Source organism: Lithobates pipiens, unplaced genomic scaffold, assembly GCF_037356315.1.
Source record: "Lithobates pipiens isolate NorthernLeopardFrog02 unplaced genomic scaffold, aLitPip1_a1.2 Scaffold_13, whole genome shotgun sequence".
Lineage (NCBI taxonomy): Eukaryota > Metazoa > Chordata > Amphibia > Anura > Ranidae > Lithobates > Lithobates pipiens.
The window spans coordinates 359685841-359705412 of record NW_027507718.1 but is presented as its reverse complement, the minus strand read 5'-3'; the positions used below and the strand labels follow the sequence as shown (position 1 = coordinate 359705412).

The window sequence follows — 19572 nt, the reverse complement described above, 5'->3', positions numbered from 1 at the left end:
ATCATGGGGCCCACTTATAAAGCAGCAGCATGGACTTACCAAAAAAAAAAAACATTGCCACATTTATAAAGTACAGAACAGTGCTTTACAAATATACCATTAAAGTGGCTGTAAATCTCAGACATGAAATATGAACAAATAATATCCATCTTTAGTGTATTTTTTTACTTTTTTTGTGGGGGATATTTATTATAGCAAAAAGTAAAAAATATTATTTTTTCTTTCAAAATTGTCGCTCTTTTTTGTTAATAGTGCAAAAGATAAAAACGGCAGAGGTGATCAATTACCATCAGAAGAAAGCGCTATTTGTGGGAAAAAAAAGGACTGGATACAGCGTCACGCGACCGCGCAATTGCTAGTTAAAGTAACGCAGTGCCGTATCGCAAAAAATTGCCTGGTCATTAAGGGGGGAAATCCTTCCAGGGCTGGTTAAAGGATAAGTTCCCTTTTCTCCAAAAAATAATAAATACAAGTAAAAAAAATATGCATTTATTATTTTTTTGTTAGAGACCTGTGAAGCATTGCACCTTGCAGATTGTCTGTGCAGATCAACGGCGCTCTGGTAGTTTAAGGCTGTCGGGACTTGTCGTTTTCCCATTCACAAAACACATATTTTTTTATTGTAACATCTTACATGTTATACCCTAAATACGTGTGTAACATGTTACAAAAGGTGAACTTATCTTTTAAGAGCACTAAGTGGCATTTCTGTCTGCTGCCTTATTCCTCTATCGGCATGAGCCACTCCTGACACGTTTTCTTGAGACCAAGAGAAAAAAAGATGACAGGGGAGGGAGCTCCAGCACATTGACAGACTCAGATCTTTTCCTATATGCTCTGTTAAAGGGGGGGTCTGTCTCTTCCCTCCAATCAGCTGTCAAAGCTCTCCTCACTGAGCTCTTCAGGGTCTAACTTCAGGTTTCCTTCTCCTATTTTCTGAACTCTCATACAAACTTTATAAATTCAACATAGATTGCAGATAATCATGTACAACTTATGTAGCAGGATTTGTTTAATCTCTGTGTATCACCGGTAGCCAGTCACTTCACTGGGTATATGTGGGGGTTTACAATCACTTTAATCTTAAGCAAGTAAAGCCCCATTCATGGGGGAACATTTTCTGGGAGGTCATATCCTGTTAACATGACCTGTCAAAGTACTGAAACTGGGCTCTCGCTCTTTCGCATTGTGTTTTTTGAAGAGTTAGGGCACTTTCACACTTGCCCGGGCATTGGTGGCAAAGCGCCGCTATATAACAGAGCAGAGCTTTACCGTCATTTTAGCTGCGTGTTTTGGCCGCTAGCAGGGCACTTTTAACCCCCAGCTAGCCGCCGAAAAAGGGGTAAAAGCCCAGCAAAGCTCCGCTGCAGCGGCGCTGCCCATTGATTTTAAAAAGCACCTCAAAGAAGCTGCTAGCTGGACTTTTTTTGACGTCCTGCCAGCGCACCGCTCCAGTGCAAAAGCCCTCAGGCTTTCAGGAGAGGCGCATTACAGGTGCTATTTTTAGCACTATAGCGCCTGTAAAGCGCCTCAGTGTGAAAGGGCTTTTATACTCTATAGGATACTGTAGACTAAATCATGCTGCCTGCATTTTATCAGTAAACACTGCAGTGTCCTGCAGATAGCATTATCTGCTCTGTTTTAAATAGTCGGCCATGTATATCATTAGGATTTAAATTAGTGTTTAAAGAGGGAGTAAACCGCTGGCTTTTTTTTTTCCCTAACCTGCAAAGTAAAGTCATAATGTGCTAGTATGCATCACATACCAGCACATTATGTCAAATTTACCTGCAAACTAAGCCCTACAGCGCTGCATGCATCTTCTCCTGTCTTTCTTCCAGGTCCGCAGACTCCGGTACTGCGACTCTCGGGAACCGCCGGTCACGGCACAAGGCTCTGAAGGAACAGCATGGATGGCCGTTCCATCAGAGCGCATGCGCCGATGACGTCATCGGCTGCATATATAGTAAATATCTCCTAAATGGTGCACGTTTAGGAGATATTTACTATAGGCTTAACAATAGGTACAATTAATCAATGGGAGTTTACAACCACTTTAAGGGCTCATTAAAACCAGGTGGACAAATGCTTCAAAAAGTCTTATTCCCTATCAGAGCAGTTTTATATTGGTCAATTACAAGAAATCATTAGAAAATGATTACCTTGGTAGCAGGACTATAGGCAACAGCTACTTTTTTAGTGCTTGCCAGAAAGCCAGGAGCTGAAGCTGTGACTTTGTAGTTTCCAGGTGAAAGCAACCTCCAGTAATCACCGTCCTTAGCTAAGAAAAAAACATATATATACATATTTAAAGCATCTATTGTCAATTAATTAAAAATCATATATTCATTTCCACATTGTAGTTCAATTATTTCTAGCCTATTCATCTGAATGAACTTGAAGTTTGTAAACTGAAGGAGATTCCCACTTCCTTAAATTCCATGACAAGTATTCACCATGTCCTGTGACTAGACACTGCAGTGTCACACATTTCACAGAGCCTGCCTTCTGAACTATAGAGGTGCTGAGATGAGGAGTTTAAGCGAGCTGGAGTCAGTACAGGAATCATGGTTTGCAGACAGCAAAGTACCATGGGATATGTAGTCCTTAGAGATGGAAAGTAAATAGCAGAGGGGAAGCTGCAAAGCTTGCTTAGGATCCAGGAAGTTGTGAAAGAGATGGTCAGCAGTCAGGCAGCACTTACATGAAAGGAATGAGCTTATATTGGCTTGCCAATTTTACATTTTGTTTACCGTATATTGCTATTAAAATGCTGATGTAATAAAACAAATGTGTTGCTGTGATTATAGTTCTCTGTAGATCTAATGTAGATATCTGTAGATATTCCCTTCAAGGGCTGCAGACAGTCCCAGCAGCAGCTGCCCAAGCAAACTTTAGGGGTTCAGCTTGCCTCCTCTGTTACTGATTTCTCTTCTCTGTAAGGCTGGGTTCACACTGCTGCGGGGGGAGATCCGGATGTGATTCGCACCGCAAATCACATCCGATCTCCGTAGCGCTGCGAGTTCAGCCATACAGATAGTATGGCTGAACTCGCAGCGGTCCCGCAGCAAACTCGCACGGGACCCTTTTTTTCGTCCGCAACAGAATCGGATCGCATGGGCGTTCACACCATGCGATCCGATTCTTGTGCGAGTCGGCAGATCGCACTGCGATATGCGATCGGATCTGGGGGTGTCATTAACATATCATTGACACTCCCAGCCGTTCGCATAGGGCAGTGTGAACTGCCGGCGGGAGTCGTGCGATGCGGGAAAACGCCGCGGATTCGCGGCGTTCCCGCATCGCAGCGGTGTGAACCCGGCCTAAAGCTGATGGGAGAAAGCTGTAGAAATGCTCAGCTACACCTTTTTTCGTCCAATGAAGAATACATTTTACAGAGACAAGATTATTGTCATTCCTCCATGATTAAGGCCGGGTTCACACCGCTGCGATGCGGGAACGCCGCGAATCCGCGGCGTTTTCCCGCATCGCACGACTCCCGCCGGCAGTTCACACTGCCCTATGCGAACGGCTGGGAGTGTCAATGATATGTTAATGACACCCCCAGATCCGATCGCATATCGCAGTGCGATCTGCCGACTCGCACAAGAATCGGATCGCATGGTGTGAACGCCCATGCGATCCGATTCTGTTGCGGACGAAAAAAAGGGTCCCGTGCGAGTTTGCTGCGGGACCGCTGCGAGTTCAGCCATACTATCTGTATGGCTGAACTCGCAGCGCTACGGAGATCGGATGCGATTTGCGGTGCGAATCACATCCGGATCTCCCCCCGCAGCAGTGTGAACCCAGCCTAAGTCATGATTGAGCAGAGTGAAATGCATTAGGGGTATGGCCTGGGTGAAGTCAGGCTAAACCTGTCCTGTTAATTTACCTTTCAGGCCGGTTAGTGTGCGGTGGTTTTTCTCCCTTTCCAGTATATGCCACAGAGCCAATGGATGGCTACCTAGCCTCCTGCACCTTTGATTAGGAGTCACCTAACTCAAAGGATGATTGTCTGGAACGCCACCCCAAGTTTTTTAGGATTATTCACATTTACTGCATAATTCTATCTATATTTTGAAGCTATTTAAGATTTCATGAATCATTATTTACAGTTATTTCTTCAAGAAACAATGGTATAACAGTCTTGAAGGAAATTACCACTAGGTGGTTGCCTTCTCCACATTCACACAGGCTAAATATATACACTCAGCTAAGCTGAGCACGAATGTTAATGCAGCAAGCTGGCCTGAAATTTATATATGATAGAAGAGAAATCACCTGAGAGTTTATCCCAAAAAGCTCCTACCACATCCCATAATACATTTTTTTTTAGAAAGGAATGCCCTGGGGATTATGCAGGTAGGGGTGATAAATATGAGGATTATTTAGAACAGTACCAAAGTATTTAAAAAAATACACTAATTTTATTGAAGTACAAAATATACAGAATACAAATGGCGCACTTAAAAACAATAGATAGGACACATACTACATATACAGTTCTAATTTTTGGAACACACAAAGACTCCAACCATGGAGTCTCACATGGAAAGTGTGATCACAAAGGATCCCAACATGTTTTGGAAAAACAGGGGGGGATAGGGACATGCGTATTAATTTCTTTCCTCATGGTGGTTAATGATGCATAGCAGAGCATAACAAATCATTTAAGGAAGACGGTGCTATTAAAGACCAAAGGAGTAGGGCTAGACAGGATGTTTTTCCAGCCTCTAGGTTGGTAAGAGGAGGGAGAAATCCCTGTATTTGAACATTCACAGTTTGATATATGTGAGTGGGCTGGGGTATGTAGTGTCTCCACCGTCAAGCAACACACCAAAGCTCACAAGGATCACCCACAGAGATATTCTATGTAAAAATCTACTGATAAACATATAAGTGTATCAATTGTACCATATAGTGCATACTATAGCCCTGAGATGGCTGAAATAGATAAGGTAAAAAAAACTATAAGTAAAAATAGAGCGCAAAGGTATGAAGTCAAAAATATTATTTTTTTGGCGGGAGTCCGCCGGACTTTTGAAATGAACGGACTTGCCCACACACGTAGAAAAGTCCGTTCATTTTGAACGTGGCTCGAGGTAGACGGGACTAGCAAAGGAAGTCAATGTCACCGCCCCCATCGGCGAGATTGACACCTCGCTGGCCCTGTCACCTGGTATGGATTTAAAGGGGAACTCCTACGCCGAAAAAACGTCGTGAGGGCCCCCCCAAATTCCATAGCAGACCCTTATCCGAGCACGAAGCCCGGCCGGTCAGGAAAGGGAGTGGGGACGAGCGACCGCCATTCCCCCCCTCCTGAGCCGTACCAGGCTGCGTCCCCTGCAGCCCCCCAACCCAAAGCACCTTGTCCCCATGTTGATGAGGACAAGGGCCTCTTCCCGACTACCCTGGCCATTGGCTGTCGGGGTCTGCGGGCACGGGGCTTATCGGAATCCGGGAGCCCCTTTAATAAGGGACATCGCAAGAAAGAAGAGAAGAAGAGAAAAATTATGGTGGCGGCATAAGACCAGGCCAACACTAGTAAAAGAGCTATAAGAAGATAGCGGAGGCCCAGCAAGAAGAACTGAAGAGCGGGACAAGACCCCGAAGTCGAAAGAAGACCCCCAGATGGCAGCAACGATGAAGAAGAAAACCGGGCTCCTCCACTCGTAAAAGAGCTAGCAGAAGACATCGGAGGATTCCGGCAAGAAGACCCCCCCCGAGACGGAAGAAGACCCGGAGCTGTCTAATAAATTATTTTTAAAACTTGTGTTGTGTTTTTTTATATACAAGGGGGCTCCCGGATTCCAATTACGCGGCCTGGTACGGCTCGGGGGAAGGTTTCGCTCTTCCCCACCCCCTTTCCTGACCGGCCTGGCTGCGTGCTCGGATAAGGGTCTACTATGGACTTTGGGGGGACCCCCACGCCGTTTTTTCGGCATAGGCCTCCCCTTTAAATCCATACCAGGTGACCAGCGAGGTGTCAATCTCACACCCCTTGAACAAAAATGCTCACTAGAGAGTGAGACGCCAGGGGTCACTTAAAAAAGACAGCCAAAGCTGAAATTTGTCCTTTAATGGTGCTCAAAGCCAATTTCTGGTCTACTCCTTGCTGTAGGAACAGCGGGACCCTGGATATAGAAAAGGAGCGGGGACGCCATCCTTTCTCCTCACACATGGAGATGTAGACCTTCCAGGTACGATGGTATATCTTCCGAGAAGAAGATTTCCGTGCTCTCAGCATAGTTGGAATCACAGAGTCTAAAAGACCCCGGCTTCTCAACACCTGGCTCTCAATAGCCATGCCGTCAAAACCAGCGATGGTAAAGCAGGATGGAGAATCGGACCTTGAGACAGCAGGTCCTCTCATAGCGGCAGTCGCCATGGGGCGTTCGCCACCAGGCGCACTAGGTCTGCGTACCAGGGACGCTGAGGCCAATCTGGGGCAATCAGTATAACTGGAATCCCCTCGGCGTCCACTCTGCGGAGCAGACGTGGTAACAGTTTTAGTGGAGGAAATGCTGGTACTGATCCCACGGAGCCACCAGCGCGTCCTACGCGTCTGCCCAAGGATTTTGTGTCCTGGACAGGAATCTCAGCACCTTCCGATTGAGAGGGGAGGCCAGAAGATCCACGTTTGGTGTGTCCCATCGCAGGCACAGTAGCCTGAACACCTCCGGATGCAATGCCCATTCTCCTGGGTCCAGCATCTGGCGACAGTCCGCCTGCCAGTTCTCCACTCCCGGGATGTAAATGGCCGATAGGGCTGGTACATGTCGCTATGCCCACTGAAGGATGTGAGCGACCTCCCGTGCGGCAGCCAAGCTTCTTGTTCCTCTTTGGTGATTGACATATGCCACCGCTGTGGCATTGTCTGACTAGATCCTGATCGGACACCCTCAAAGTCTTATTGACCATGTGGAGAGGCAGCCTGATCGCTCACAGCTCGAGCACATTCATCGGCAATTTGGATTCCTCCTCCAACCAGAGGCCCTGGGTCGACTGAACTCCCATTACTCCACCCCAGCCGGTTAGGCTGGCGTCTGTTGTGATCACTGTCCAATGCAGAGATAGGAATGACTTCCCGGACCAAAGTGCCAGGGACCTCAGCCACCAGAGCAGGGAGTCCCTGACTAACTGGCTCACCTGAATCTGCTGCCCCAGGGATAACGGTGATTTGTCCCATTTTGTCAAGATCTCCTTCTGCAAGACTCTGGTGTGAAACTGGGAATACGGTACTACCTCGAAGGAGGCCACCATGAGTCCCAGGACTTGCATGCAGAAGCGTAGCGACAACCACCTGCAGTTCATCAGCAGTTTTAACGCGGTTCTGAGAGTGTGCAGCTTGTCTGAAGGGAGAAACACTTTCGCTTCCATGGAGTCCAGCAGTAAGCCTAGGTACTCCAAGTGCTGAGTCGGTCCGATCACCGACTTTTTTAGGTTCAACAGACACCCAAATTCCTGCAGGGTCTGCATGGTGATCTCCACATCCTCCTCTAATTCTGAGGCGGAAGATGCTCTCAGGAGGAAATTGTTTAAGTAACCTACGATCGCGATCCCGCGTTGTCGCAGCAACGCCAAAACAGGAGCCAATACCTTGGTAAAGACTTGGGGGGCTGCTGCCAACCCAAAGAGGAGAGCCACAAACTGGTAGTGTGCTTCGCCGACTGCAACTCGCAGAAATTTCTGATGCCAAAGGCATATGGGTATGCATCTTGGATGTCCAAAGACGCCAGGGAGTCCCCTTGATGGAGTGCAGCGACTACTGAGCGAACCGATTCCATTCTGAACCTCTGTACTTTTACAAAGTAATTCAGGGCTTTCAGGTCCAAGATTGGATACACCCCTTCCTTTTTGGGGACTACAAACAGTTTGGAGTAGAACCCCTGGAATTGTTCCAGCTCCGGAACAGGTACTATCACCCCGCGACTCAGCAGGTCCCTTACCGCCCCCATTAGGGCCTCCCGGCGAGCTGGCAGTACGGGTATGCTGGAGGGGAAGAATCTGTTTGGCGGCCAAGAGAGGAACTCTATCTTGTAGCCGGAGGAAATCAGATCGCAGACCCATTGGTCGGACAGCCGAGAAGCACACCGGCTGCAAACTTCCGAAGGCGACCCCCCACCCGAGTTGCGGGCAGGGGAAAACCTTCATGCGGTAGCACTTTTGCTCGCAGGCTTGCGGTTCCAGGGACGTTTTTGTCCTTCAGAGGTTGTCCTGTTGGGCTGGGGACATTTAGCCCAAGCCCCAGGCGGACAAAAAAACATTTGTGAGCGGAAAATTAGGGCCCTTGCCTACGGCGTAGCTCGTTAGCCTTCCTGGCCTGTAGGAGTAGTGTACTCTTACGACCTGTGGCATTTTTAATAATGTCATCCAATGAGGCTCCAAAGAGCCACTCGCCAATGAAGGGTAAATCAGTCAGGGCTTTTTTAGATGCCTGGTCAGCCGACCAGCATTTTAGCCAAATCAGGCGCCTCAGCACCACTGCTGACACTGAAGCCCTGGATAACAGAGGGATAGTATCCAGGGCCGCGTCACAAACGTACTGAAGGCCTTGCACTAGTTGGTCTGCTAGTTCCATGCAGACAGGAGAAGCCTGTTGCTCCCCCAATTCGCGGTGCAAAACTTTTGCCCACTCAGTAAGTGTCTGCGACACAAGTGCGGATGCCAGTACTGGTCGCATATCTGTCCCCACAACCGTAAACAAGGAACGAGCCACTGCCTCGGCTTTCCTGTCAGTAGGGTCCTTAAATGCAGTAGTCCCCTCTACCAGGATCGTGGTTACTTTGTTTAACCTGGATACTGGGGGGTCCACGACCAGAGGAGCCGACCATTTTTTTTAGAAGGCTCTCCTCAAAGGGGTATCGCACGTATTTGGGGACCAAAAAGGACCGTTGCGGTCGACCCCATTCCTTGTATATGAACTTATCGAAATAAGTCAGATACGGAAACACCTTAGGTGTACGGGCTAGCTTACGGGACCTACTTTTGTAAATCAGTGAGCGCTACAAAGTCGCCGTCGCACCCATTAGGATGCTCCTATTTCCAGCAATAGGGTTCGATTTGACCTGTCAAATTGCATGTCAAATCATGCCGATGCGAACGAGGGCTTAGAAGCTGATTGGTTACTATGCACAGCAGCACCAGATTCTGTGTACACCAGTTTTAGTAAATTTCCCCTAGTGTAAATGTTTAATAAGTACCATACCTCTATATATGAGATCAACTATAACTGTATGAAGTTCAAGTAAATATTTTATGTATTTTCTTCTCCCTGGGCTCATTAGATGACCTAGCCTAGACTGTCTTCCAGACTCACCTGTGGTTATGTCATGGTTGATCCCATCTACGGATATTGTTGCATTAGCAATGGGATTTCCCTGATGGTCCTTAACAAATCCTTTCACTCCACGATGCACCTGAAAAATAGATAAAGTTGATTTCAGGCTATGTCTACCAGTAAGAGTCAAAAGAAAAAACTCTATGCAGATGTCTAAAAACACCTTCTAGCTACATACTGTAGGCATTACCTTCACTAAAATTGCAAATTATTTTTTTTTTCTAGAGCACAGCCTGTGCTGCTTCCACCTTTCTCACCTAGGCAAGAATGAATGGTGATGATTAAGCACATTTCTGTTGTGTGAAACACATCTACCTTGATCACTGCTGGTGTCCTCTGGTGTCATTTTGGATATTTTCATATTCCAATAAACTTTACTTGGAGCCCACGTGATATGCAGCCATTTCTTATTTTGCCAATTTACCACAGAGGTGAGCCGGGGCTAGCACTCAGGTGTGTGTTCCAGTGGCCATATCAGTTACACCGGGAGCGGTGAGTTCTTTTCATTTGGACTAGGCAAGAATGACCCCTGCCTGAAGCCTCCTGAGATACCCATGGCACGCATTCTAGGAGGCTTCGGGACTATGTAGCACACATACATTGTGCATGCACAGTATAGGGTCATCGGGTAGCCAGCAGATAGAACCTAGGCAGCAACCTTTGTAATCATGATGCTTTTCCAAAACTCAGTCTCTCTATTGCCAAACAGTTGAAGCATATAGTTTCCAATACAGAGGCACACCTATATATGCTCCTAGAATTTCCTACTGCTGCTTATATTAGGTCACATGGATTATCAACAATTACTGTTGATACAGAGACAGGTCATTCTTTTAAGTTCTTCCAACTTAAGGAAGAGAGTGCTAAGAGGAAGGGTCTGATTGCTAACATTAACTAATCAGTCCCAGTGTAGTAATAGGAAAAACACTGATGGGAAATCACATGATCAGGAAATTACACAAAGCACCCTGTGTGTTGCTATGGTGTGGGAAGAACCCCAGAATGTATTGGTAGTTTAACAAAAAAAAAAAAAAAATCTGAGATGCAGATTGAAACAGTCAATATAAATTATACTAAATTACAAAATGTGTATGTGCGGCAAATGGCATGCATAGCATTTTATATATTTATATACATATAGTGTGTGTGTGTGTGTGTGTGTGTGTGTGTGTGTGTGTGTGTGTGTGTGTGTGTGTGTATATATATATATATATATATATATATATATATATATATATATAGCAAAAGCCATCTTCAGAAGAAGTAGAGTTTATTCAGTACAGAATGTTAAGGTAATTCACGGGCCTTATATTCTTTTAAATTCTCCTATCTTATAACGGGATTCAGAAAACAATACTATTTACAGAATACTAGGATAACAATTAAACATATCAATGCATTACTTCCTAAAAACAGAAAATACCTGCTTAATGTAATTCACTAGAGAGTCCTTGTTTTCTTCCCAGTAATTCTTTAGAAGTTCTTCAGGTGGAAACTTGTCACAGCTCAGCTCGACAGTTATTTCAAAAGAGTTACTGCTTAAATAATTGAAATCCTGCATTCCTGAAATTCAAGCACATTGTTTATTGGTGTTTACTGGGAGACTTCATGGAAAATACATCCATGAACTGTAGGTTAAAAACAATGTAATATGTGTTTCATTAAAGCAGAACTATAGGCAAAACCCTTTTTTTCATATTGGATAGAGTAAGGGAGTGTTATAACCCCTGTCAGAATATTTTTCACCATCTGTGTCCCATTGGAGATTTTGCTTCAGGTTCTAGTGATTAAATAGATGCAAGATGTAAAAGTCAGTATATATATGGGTTTGACCCCTGTCGGGTGCTTGCCGATTCATGGGGCAAATGTAGTGCAATGGGCTCAATGAATCAGCACACATGCAAGAAGTGGGTATAGTGGTACAGGACAACTGCCTTCGTTTTTTTTTTTTTTTTTAACATTCAGGCCATGGTCACGGGGGAGCAGTAGGCATGCCACTGCAGCAACACAGACACAGGATACTCTTCCACATCCAAACGCCATGTGAATCCAGCTTTGGAATCATGCACATGTGGAAGTGTTTAAAAAATAATAATCTTGGTCTGGTTCCCCTCTGGTCCGTAGAAAGTCACAGTACAAACTCCAACTTACTACCAATAATCTTAGACCTCATGCAGATTGGCTTTCCAGCATTTTACTTGGGATTGAAACAACCTTTAACCACCTTCAGACCGGACCATTTTGCTGGTAAATGACCAGAGGTCTTTTTACAATTTGGCACTGCGCTGCTTTAACTGGTCATGCAATGTTGTACCCAAACAAAATTTGCGTCCTTTTCTTCCCACAAATAGAGCTTTCTTTTGATGGTATTTGATTGCCTCTGCGATTTTTATTTTTTGCGATATAAACGTAAAAAGACCGCAAATTTTGAAAAAAAATGATATTTTCTACTTTTTGTTATTAGAAAAATCCAATAAACTCAATTTTAGTCATACATTTAGGCCAAAATGTATTCAGCCACATGTCTTTGGTAAAAAAAAAGTCAATAATTGTATATTTATTGGTTTGCGCAAAAGTTGTCACATCTACAAACTAAGGTACGTTTTCTGGAATTTACGCAGCTTTTAGTTTACGACTGCCTATCTCATTTCTTGAGGTGCTAAAATGGCAGGGCAGTACAAAACCCCCCCAAATGACCCCATTTTGGAAAGTAGACACCCTAAGGAAATTGATAAGAGGCATGTTGAGCCCATTGAATATTTTATTTTTTTGCCTCAAGCGATTGAATAATGACAAAAAAAAAATTTTTTTTTTTTTTTACACAAAGTTGTCACTAAATGATATATTGCTCACACATGCTATGGGCATATGTGAAATGACACCCCAAAATAAATTCTGCTTCTTCTCCTGAGTACGGGGATACCACATATGTGGGACTTTTTGGGAGCCTAGCCGCGAACGGGGCCCCGAAAGCCAAGAACCGCCTTCAGGTTTTCTAAGGGCGTAAATATTTGACTTCACTCCTCACTACCTATTACAGTTTTGAAGGCCATAAAATGCCAAGATGGCACAAAACCCCCACAAATGACCCCATTTTAGAAAGTAGACACCCCAAGCTATTTGCTGAGAGGCATGTTGAGTCCATGGAATATTTTATATTTTGCCACAAGTTGCGGGAAAATTACAAACTTTTTTTTTTTTTTTTTTCCACAAAGTTGTCACTAAATGATATATTGCTCACGCATGCCATGGGCATATGTGAAATGACACCCCAAAATAAATTCTGCTGCTTCTCCTGAGTACGGGGATACCACATATGTGGGACTTTTTGGGAGCCTAGCCGCGTACGGGGCCCCGAAAACCAAGCACCGCCTTCAGGCTTTCTAAGGGCGTTACAGTTTTGAAGGCCATAAAATGCCAAGATGGCACAAACCCCCCCCAAATGACCCCATTTTGGAAAGTAGACACCCCTAAATTTAGGGGTACACTAGTGAGACTAGGTAATAAATGGCGGGTGCCCTGAAACTATAAAAAAAATAACTAACCAACCAGCGTCACCTGTAACAGTTATATGGTGATCACTGGTGAAAGGGTTAACTAGGGGGCAATCAGGGGGCTTTATGCGGTAGTATATGGGGGTCCCTGGCGCTATAAAAAGCTGCGGCGAACCTAAATACCTACCTGCCTAACTAGCGTCACCTGTGACACTAATACAGTGATCAGAAAAACGATCGCTTATTAGGCTGGGTTCACACTGGAGCGATGCGGGAACGCCACGAATGCGCGGCGGGTTCCCGCATCACATGCCTCCCGGCGGCAGTTCACACTGCCCTATGCGAACTGCTGGGAGTGTCAGTGAAATGTTAATGACACCCCCAGATCAGTTTGCATATTGCAGTGTGATCTGCAAACTCGGATCGCATGGTGTGAACACCCATGCGATCCGATTCTGCTGCGGACCAAAAAAAGGGTCCCGTGCGAGTTTGCGGCGGGTGCGGCGGGTGCGACACGAATTCAGCCATACTATCTGTATGGCTGAACTCAAATCGCACAGAGATCGGATGTGATTTGCACTGCAGTGCGGTGCGAATCACATCCGTTCTCATAAACCGCTGCAATGTGAACCCAGCCTTAGTGACACTGGCGACGGGGGGTGATCACGGGGTTAAACCTTTATTGGGGGGGTTAGGGGGGGTACCTTAGAACTAAAGGGGGCTAACCCTAACTGCCCTAACAGTTATTACAGTCACAAATGACACCCGCCGGGTGATCAGGGGGTTAAACCTTTATTAGGTAATAAATGGCGGGTGCCCTGAAACTATAAAAAAATAACTAACCAACCAGCGTCACCTGTAACAGTTATATGGTGATCACTGGTGAAAGGGTTAACTAGGGGGCAATCAGGGGGCTTTATGCGGTAGTATATGGGGGTCCCTGGCGCTATAAAAAGCTGCGGCGAACCTAAATACCTACCTGCCTAACAAGCGTCACCTGTGACACTAATACAGCGATCAGAAAAACTATCGCTTATTAGGCTGGGTTCACACTGGAGCGATGCGGGAACGCCATGAATCCGCGGCGGGTTCCCGCATCGCATGCCTCCCGGCGGCAGTTCACACTGCCCTATGCGAACTGCTGGGAGTGTCAGTGAAATGTTAATGACACCCCCAGATCAGTTCGCATATCGCAGTGCGATCTGCAAACTCGGATCGCATGGTGTGAACACCCATGCGATCCGATTCTGCTGCGGGCCAAAAAAAGGGTCCCATGCGAATTTGCGGCGGGTGCGGCGGGTGCGACACGAATTCAGCCATACTATCTGTATGGCTGAACTCGAATCGCACAGAGATCGGATGTGATTTGCACTGCAGTGCGGTGCGAATCACATTCGTTCTCATAAACCGCTGCAATGTGAACCCAGCCTTAGTGACACTGGCGACGGGGGGTGATCACGGGGTTAAACCTTTATTGGGGGGGTTAGGGGGGCACATTAGAACTAAAGGGGGCTAACCCTAACTGCCCTAACAGTTACTACAGTCACAAATGACACCAATACAAAAAAAAAAAAAAAAAGCAATTGGTGTCACTGTGACTGGGGGGGCAGGGGTAATTGGGGGGTGATCGGGGGTAAAGGGGGGGGTGTGAGTGTGCCTGGCATGTTCTACTGTATGTGGGGTGTGTTGGTGCAACTCACCGAACCTCTCTCCTCGGTGCCGGAATGAAAACTACCGACACAGAGGAGAGAATACATCACTTCCTCTCCTGTGTTTACATTACAGGAGAGGAAGTGATGTCACCGGACATTTTCATTCGCCGGGAGCGATCGAGAGGGGGTGGCCATGAATGAATGGCCGTCCCCTCGTCCGGGATCGCTCCCGAACGAATACCGACCGCCGCAGGCACCGGGCGGACATGTAAGCCCTTATGCCTGCCCGTGCCATTCTGCCGACGTACATCGGCGTGCGGCGGTCGGCAAGTGGTTAAAAGGCATGCCCGGTCATTTCCATAAACAAACAAGAACAGAAGTGTTGATAATTGTTCAGCGACTTCATATAAATGGCTTTGTGTTTTTGCGGATGCAGTCTACTGTGCATTAGGATGTATTCCTGCATCTTCAAAAGGACCATAAGCGGGTTGCAAAAAAGGAATGTACATGCTTTTAGGCAGAACTGAGCATAAATCTCATCTACATAAACTCTTAAAGGAGTGGACACATATACAGTAACATTTAATATGCTTGTCTGGGTAAAGAGCTAGTCTGCATATTAACAGTTTCAGGAACAGAGATCAAACTTACTAACATGCAATCTAAGCAGCCATACATTGGAAGTTTCTTTGGAATGTAGGTACTCAAAAACTACCTATCATAAATGATCTGCAATGGAAGCTTACCTCCGGGAACACTGTACCAAGCAGCGCCATTTGTTGTCCCATCCACAAAGCTGCTTTCATCATCATTCCTGCGACATGGTGGCCGATTTGTGTCAGACATAGTTGGGTTGAGAGAAGAATAAGCACGGGCCAAGCTTTGGAATGTGTTGTCATCAGGGCAAGCACTGTATTCATGAGAATTGCCTACAGGAACAAAGAAAAAATTAACTATATTGGCAAGACAGGAAACTAAATTCAGTTTTGGCAAAGTAGGATTAGTGGGGTAGTGTTCATAAAGATAGTATTATTCAGTGCTGGGGATGATAAAAGTACTTTAGAAAAAACCAACAAGTTACAATCATAAATTCATATTTTTAAGTGCAAGATCCAATCAAATTGAATTCAGTGACACAATGTTACAGATGATCCTAAAACAGGAGAGGCAAGTATACAAACAAGGGGTTACATTTACATAAGGGACAATATTGTTTCGGCTACAGGAGAGGTTAGTGAGAGTCAGGTGCCTTAGTGTAGAACAACACTCTGAGCCAAAAAAGACCATTGATAATGAGCGGCGCTGCAGACAAGCCTCCTTGAACTCTAGCTTAGCTGTTTACTAAGTACAGAAAATGTGCAGAAAATGGGTCCAGTTTTTTGGCCTCGATCTTGAGTAGCAATACATAATTAAAGAAATCTATACTACTAAAACTATATATTTGCTGTAACAATAATATTTGTTTAATTCTGCTGCTGGAGAGCCTATACCGGTCACACTGTGTTTTAGAGCTGCACAGGAACTGCATCACCTGCAAGGGATGCATTCAAGTCCCTAGTATGAGCAGTGGAGCTGGCCAGCATCCAACTAAAAAGATTTGCTGAAACCTACAGATCTTGGTTTGCTTCCAAAGCTTACTGATGATAGTTGGTGATTGGTACTTGCTTTTGGGCACTTTTTTTTTTTTTTAGACAGTTGGAAATATCCGACTCTCCTTAGTGGTGCAGCTTTATTTAAACTACCCATTTGTTTTGGAGTTGTTTTGCTTGAATAAAATATGGACAATAAACATTTTGTTTGCCACCAATACATGACCATGTTGCTAAGAAGAAAACAATACACTAAAGCCAGCCATAGATGGTTCGAATCTCATTCGGTTCAACAGATCCTAACCATCAATGAGCAAAGTGAATGATCCATTGATCAACTTGGGTACAACTAGCACAGCCTTTCTCAACCTTTTCAACACAGAGGAACCCATGATACATTAGTGTAATGGTCAGTGGGACGAATGTTCCTTATACTTGTAGATACTGGGAAAAATTACCCCCTTACAAATAGCTAAAAAGAATAAGGGTGGTAGTGGGAACTTATCTAAGAGGCAGAAATTGATAATTTCTGAAGGAACCCCTAACAACCACTGGAGGAACCCTAGTTGAGAAACCCTGAACTAGCATGTCAGATTTTTGGCATACGATTATTGCTAGCAGCTATAGCCACTAGAATTTATCACTGTGTTCTCCCAGAAGGGATGGCTCCCTGTGCCCCCCTGCCAGGAGAACACAATAGTGATTCAGGAGGGATAGCCCCATCAACACGGATTGTGTTATTGAGGGAATCAAGTCATTTTCTTTCCTGCAACCACAAATTGCACCACTTATGGCCTGCCTTAGGCAGTCCATACACGATTCGAATCTCAGCCAGTTCAGCAGCAACCAGCCAAGATCTGAACCGTTAATGGGCAGGCTAAATGTACAAAGTATATCGATTGATCAACTTGGGTGCTATTAGCCTGCCGGGTTTGCTTGCGATTATAGCTAGCGGCTGCTATAGCCCCGCCTGCCCACTCCAGGAGCAGACATCGGCATAGCAGGTGGAATTGCCCTGTCAGCACTATCGGTGTTGATGGGAGAATTGTGCAAATTTCTTTCCTGCAACCAAAGAAATTGTCACCTTGTATGGCTGGCCTTAGTTAATTAATAATTTATACACTGTAATTCATCTGTCTGAACCAAAGGCTTATATGAATCCTTAGCGTTACAACTAAAACCTATTTAGATGCAGACAAGAACTTCCAATGATATTCTAGTGACACAAGTACTCAGATTTGACTAAATATTTTCAACTGAGCAGTAAAAATTTAATAATAAATATACAATATGTAAAAGGGTAAGAGGCATAGAAAACCTCACTTTAACCACTTTGCCTCTCACACCTGTTCACCCGCTATTGACAAAAGCAATTTTTATAATTCTGCTATAGAACTGTTTATTTGGTGAGAACTTTGTCATTACATAAGACATAGCGTAACAAGGTAATACATAATAAAAAAAATTTTTAAGGACAGAGTTCTTTTTTCATAATTATCGTCTTGCAACAATTATTTCACTCTAAGATCTTTAGACAATTACACATAACAAAAACTAAACAAAATGCACTCTTTTTTTTCCCAGAGTTAGTTAAAAAATAAAATATATTACTGCGGATAAAAAGTGCACATTTTATTCTGTAACTTGTCCTGTTTGAAATGCCACTAAAATTATGCTTCTGGTACAATGCATTACAAAGAGTGCATTTTTTTTCCCAATTTTTGTTCTTTTTTTTTTTAAATTTGAAATGTAAATATTTAAAAATATTAGTGAAAAAAACTAACAAAAAAGCTTAAATATAAAAAAATAAAAAAAGCAGGAAAATAATGATTGCATGGATAAGAAGTTAATTTGGGCTGATTATAGTAAACTACAATTTATTAAGGTGTAAAACAGAGGAACATTTTAATGGAAAAAAAAACGTATTTTACTTGTCAGCTAGCTTTAACTGACATCTACTGTTTATCCCTTTCATCTACAGATAAATGACTAGAAAAGATACAAAATGTAACAATATGTTACTTTGTATCTTTGTATAGTCTGAACAGCTTGTTAACATTGTTTTTTTTCTCATTTTTTTTGACAGCTGCAGCTTCTTATGCCTCCTACACACGATCAAACAATCCGGTGGAAAAGTCCGGTGGGCTCAAGTCCACCAGCCAATCTCCCCCGTGTGTAGGCTCTGGCGGACTTTTTTTACCCAAACTCGCATTTCGGCGGACAATCCGGCCGTGTGTGTGCCAGTCCGCTGTACTTTTGAAATGAATGGACTTTTCCCGCCCAGAGAAAAGTCCGCTCATTTTGAGCGAGTCTCCAGGAAGCCGGAGCCAGCGAAGGAGGCGTCGCTGGCCCCATCACCTGGTATGGAGTTAAAGGGGAATCCCTACGCCGAAAAATCGGCGTGGGGGTCCCCCCCTAGGGCCATATCAGACCCTTATCCGAGCACGCTACCCAGCCGGCCAGGAAAGGGGGTGGGGATGAGCGTGCCCCCCCCTCCTGAGCTGTACCAGGCCGCGTGCCCTCAACATGGGGGGTGCCTTGGGGAAGGGGGGGCCGCGTGGCCCCCCCCACCCCAAAGCACCTTGTCCCCATGTTGATGAGGACAAGGGCCTCTTCCCAACAACCCTGGCTGTTGGCTGTTGGGGTCTGCGGGCGGGGAGCTTATCGGAATCTGTGAGCCCCCTTTAGTAAGGGGGCCCCCGGATCCCGGCCCCCCACCCTATGTGAATGAGTATGGGGTACAATGTACCCCTACCCATTCACCTGTGAAAAAAAGTAAAAAAAAAAACACAACACACAAGGGTTAAAATCATTTATTGCACAGCTCCGGGGGTCTTCTTCCGTCTTCGGGGGTCTTCTCGCCGGACTCCTCCACTATCTTCTGCTCTTTTGCTAACTCTTTCACTAGCGGAGGAGCCCGGCTTTCTTCTTCACTGCCGCCCTCTTCTTCCGACTTCGGGGGTCTTGTCCCCCTCTTCGGTTCTTCTGTCGCCGCTGCCGCCGTCTTTTGTTCTTCTCTTCTGGGGATGTTGCCTCGTCGCTGCCTCCGGTCACAATGGCAGGGACGCAGCGCGCTGCGATTAATATAGGGACATCACCGGATGATGTCCCCGCCCATTATGATGTCACAGTCCCAGCATCCTCTGGAACTCGGCGTAGGGATTCCCCTTTAACTCCATACCAGGTGACGGGGCCAGCGACGCCTCCTTTGCTGGCCCCGGCTACCTGGAGACGCGCTCAAAATGATGTGCTGGATGTGCTAAGCACGCCCTGTACACTATGAAGGCTTTTTCTTTTTGCATGCATGCATTCAATAACTTACAAGGTAAGACTATTTAGTGACATTCAATAAGGTGTAGGCAAGGGAAATCTCTACCAGCAAAGCAAATTACCTGCAGAAGTCAAGATGCGGCTGCTTGTTTACTAAAATGATCCTAAATATGTATCTTTATTTAAAATTACCAGATTAAAAATACATTTATAATTTATGTAAAGAA

At 45.1% G+C, this 19572-nt stretch overlaps 1 protein-coding gene across 1 annotated transcript in view; it reads right to left on the bottom strand.

Annotated features, from left to right (window-relative positions):
• Positions 1-19572, bottom strand: part of CPE (carboxypeptidase E) — a 95792-nt gene that overhangs the window by 3034 nt on the left and 73186 nt on the right. The window contains exons 5-8 of the mRNA XM_077477164.1: positions 15233-15415; positions 10764-10903; positions 9320-9419; positions 2163-2281 (exon numbers count right to left, since the gene is read on the bottom strand). Coding sequence (XP_077333290.1) covers positions 2163-2281; positions 9320-9419; positions 10764-10903; positions 15233-15415 — 542 coding nt within the window. The remainder of the gene's footprint in view (positions 1-2162; positions 2282-9319; positions 9420-10763; positions 10904-15232; positions 15416-19572) is intronic.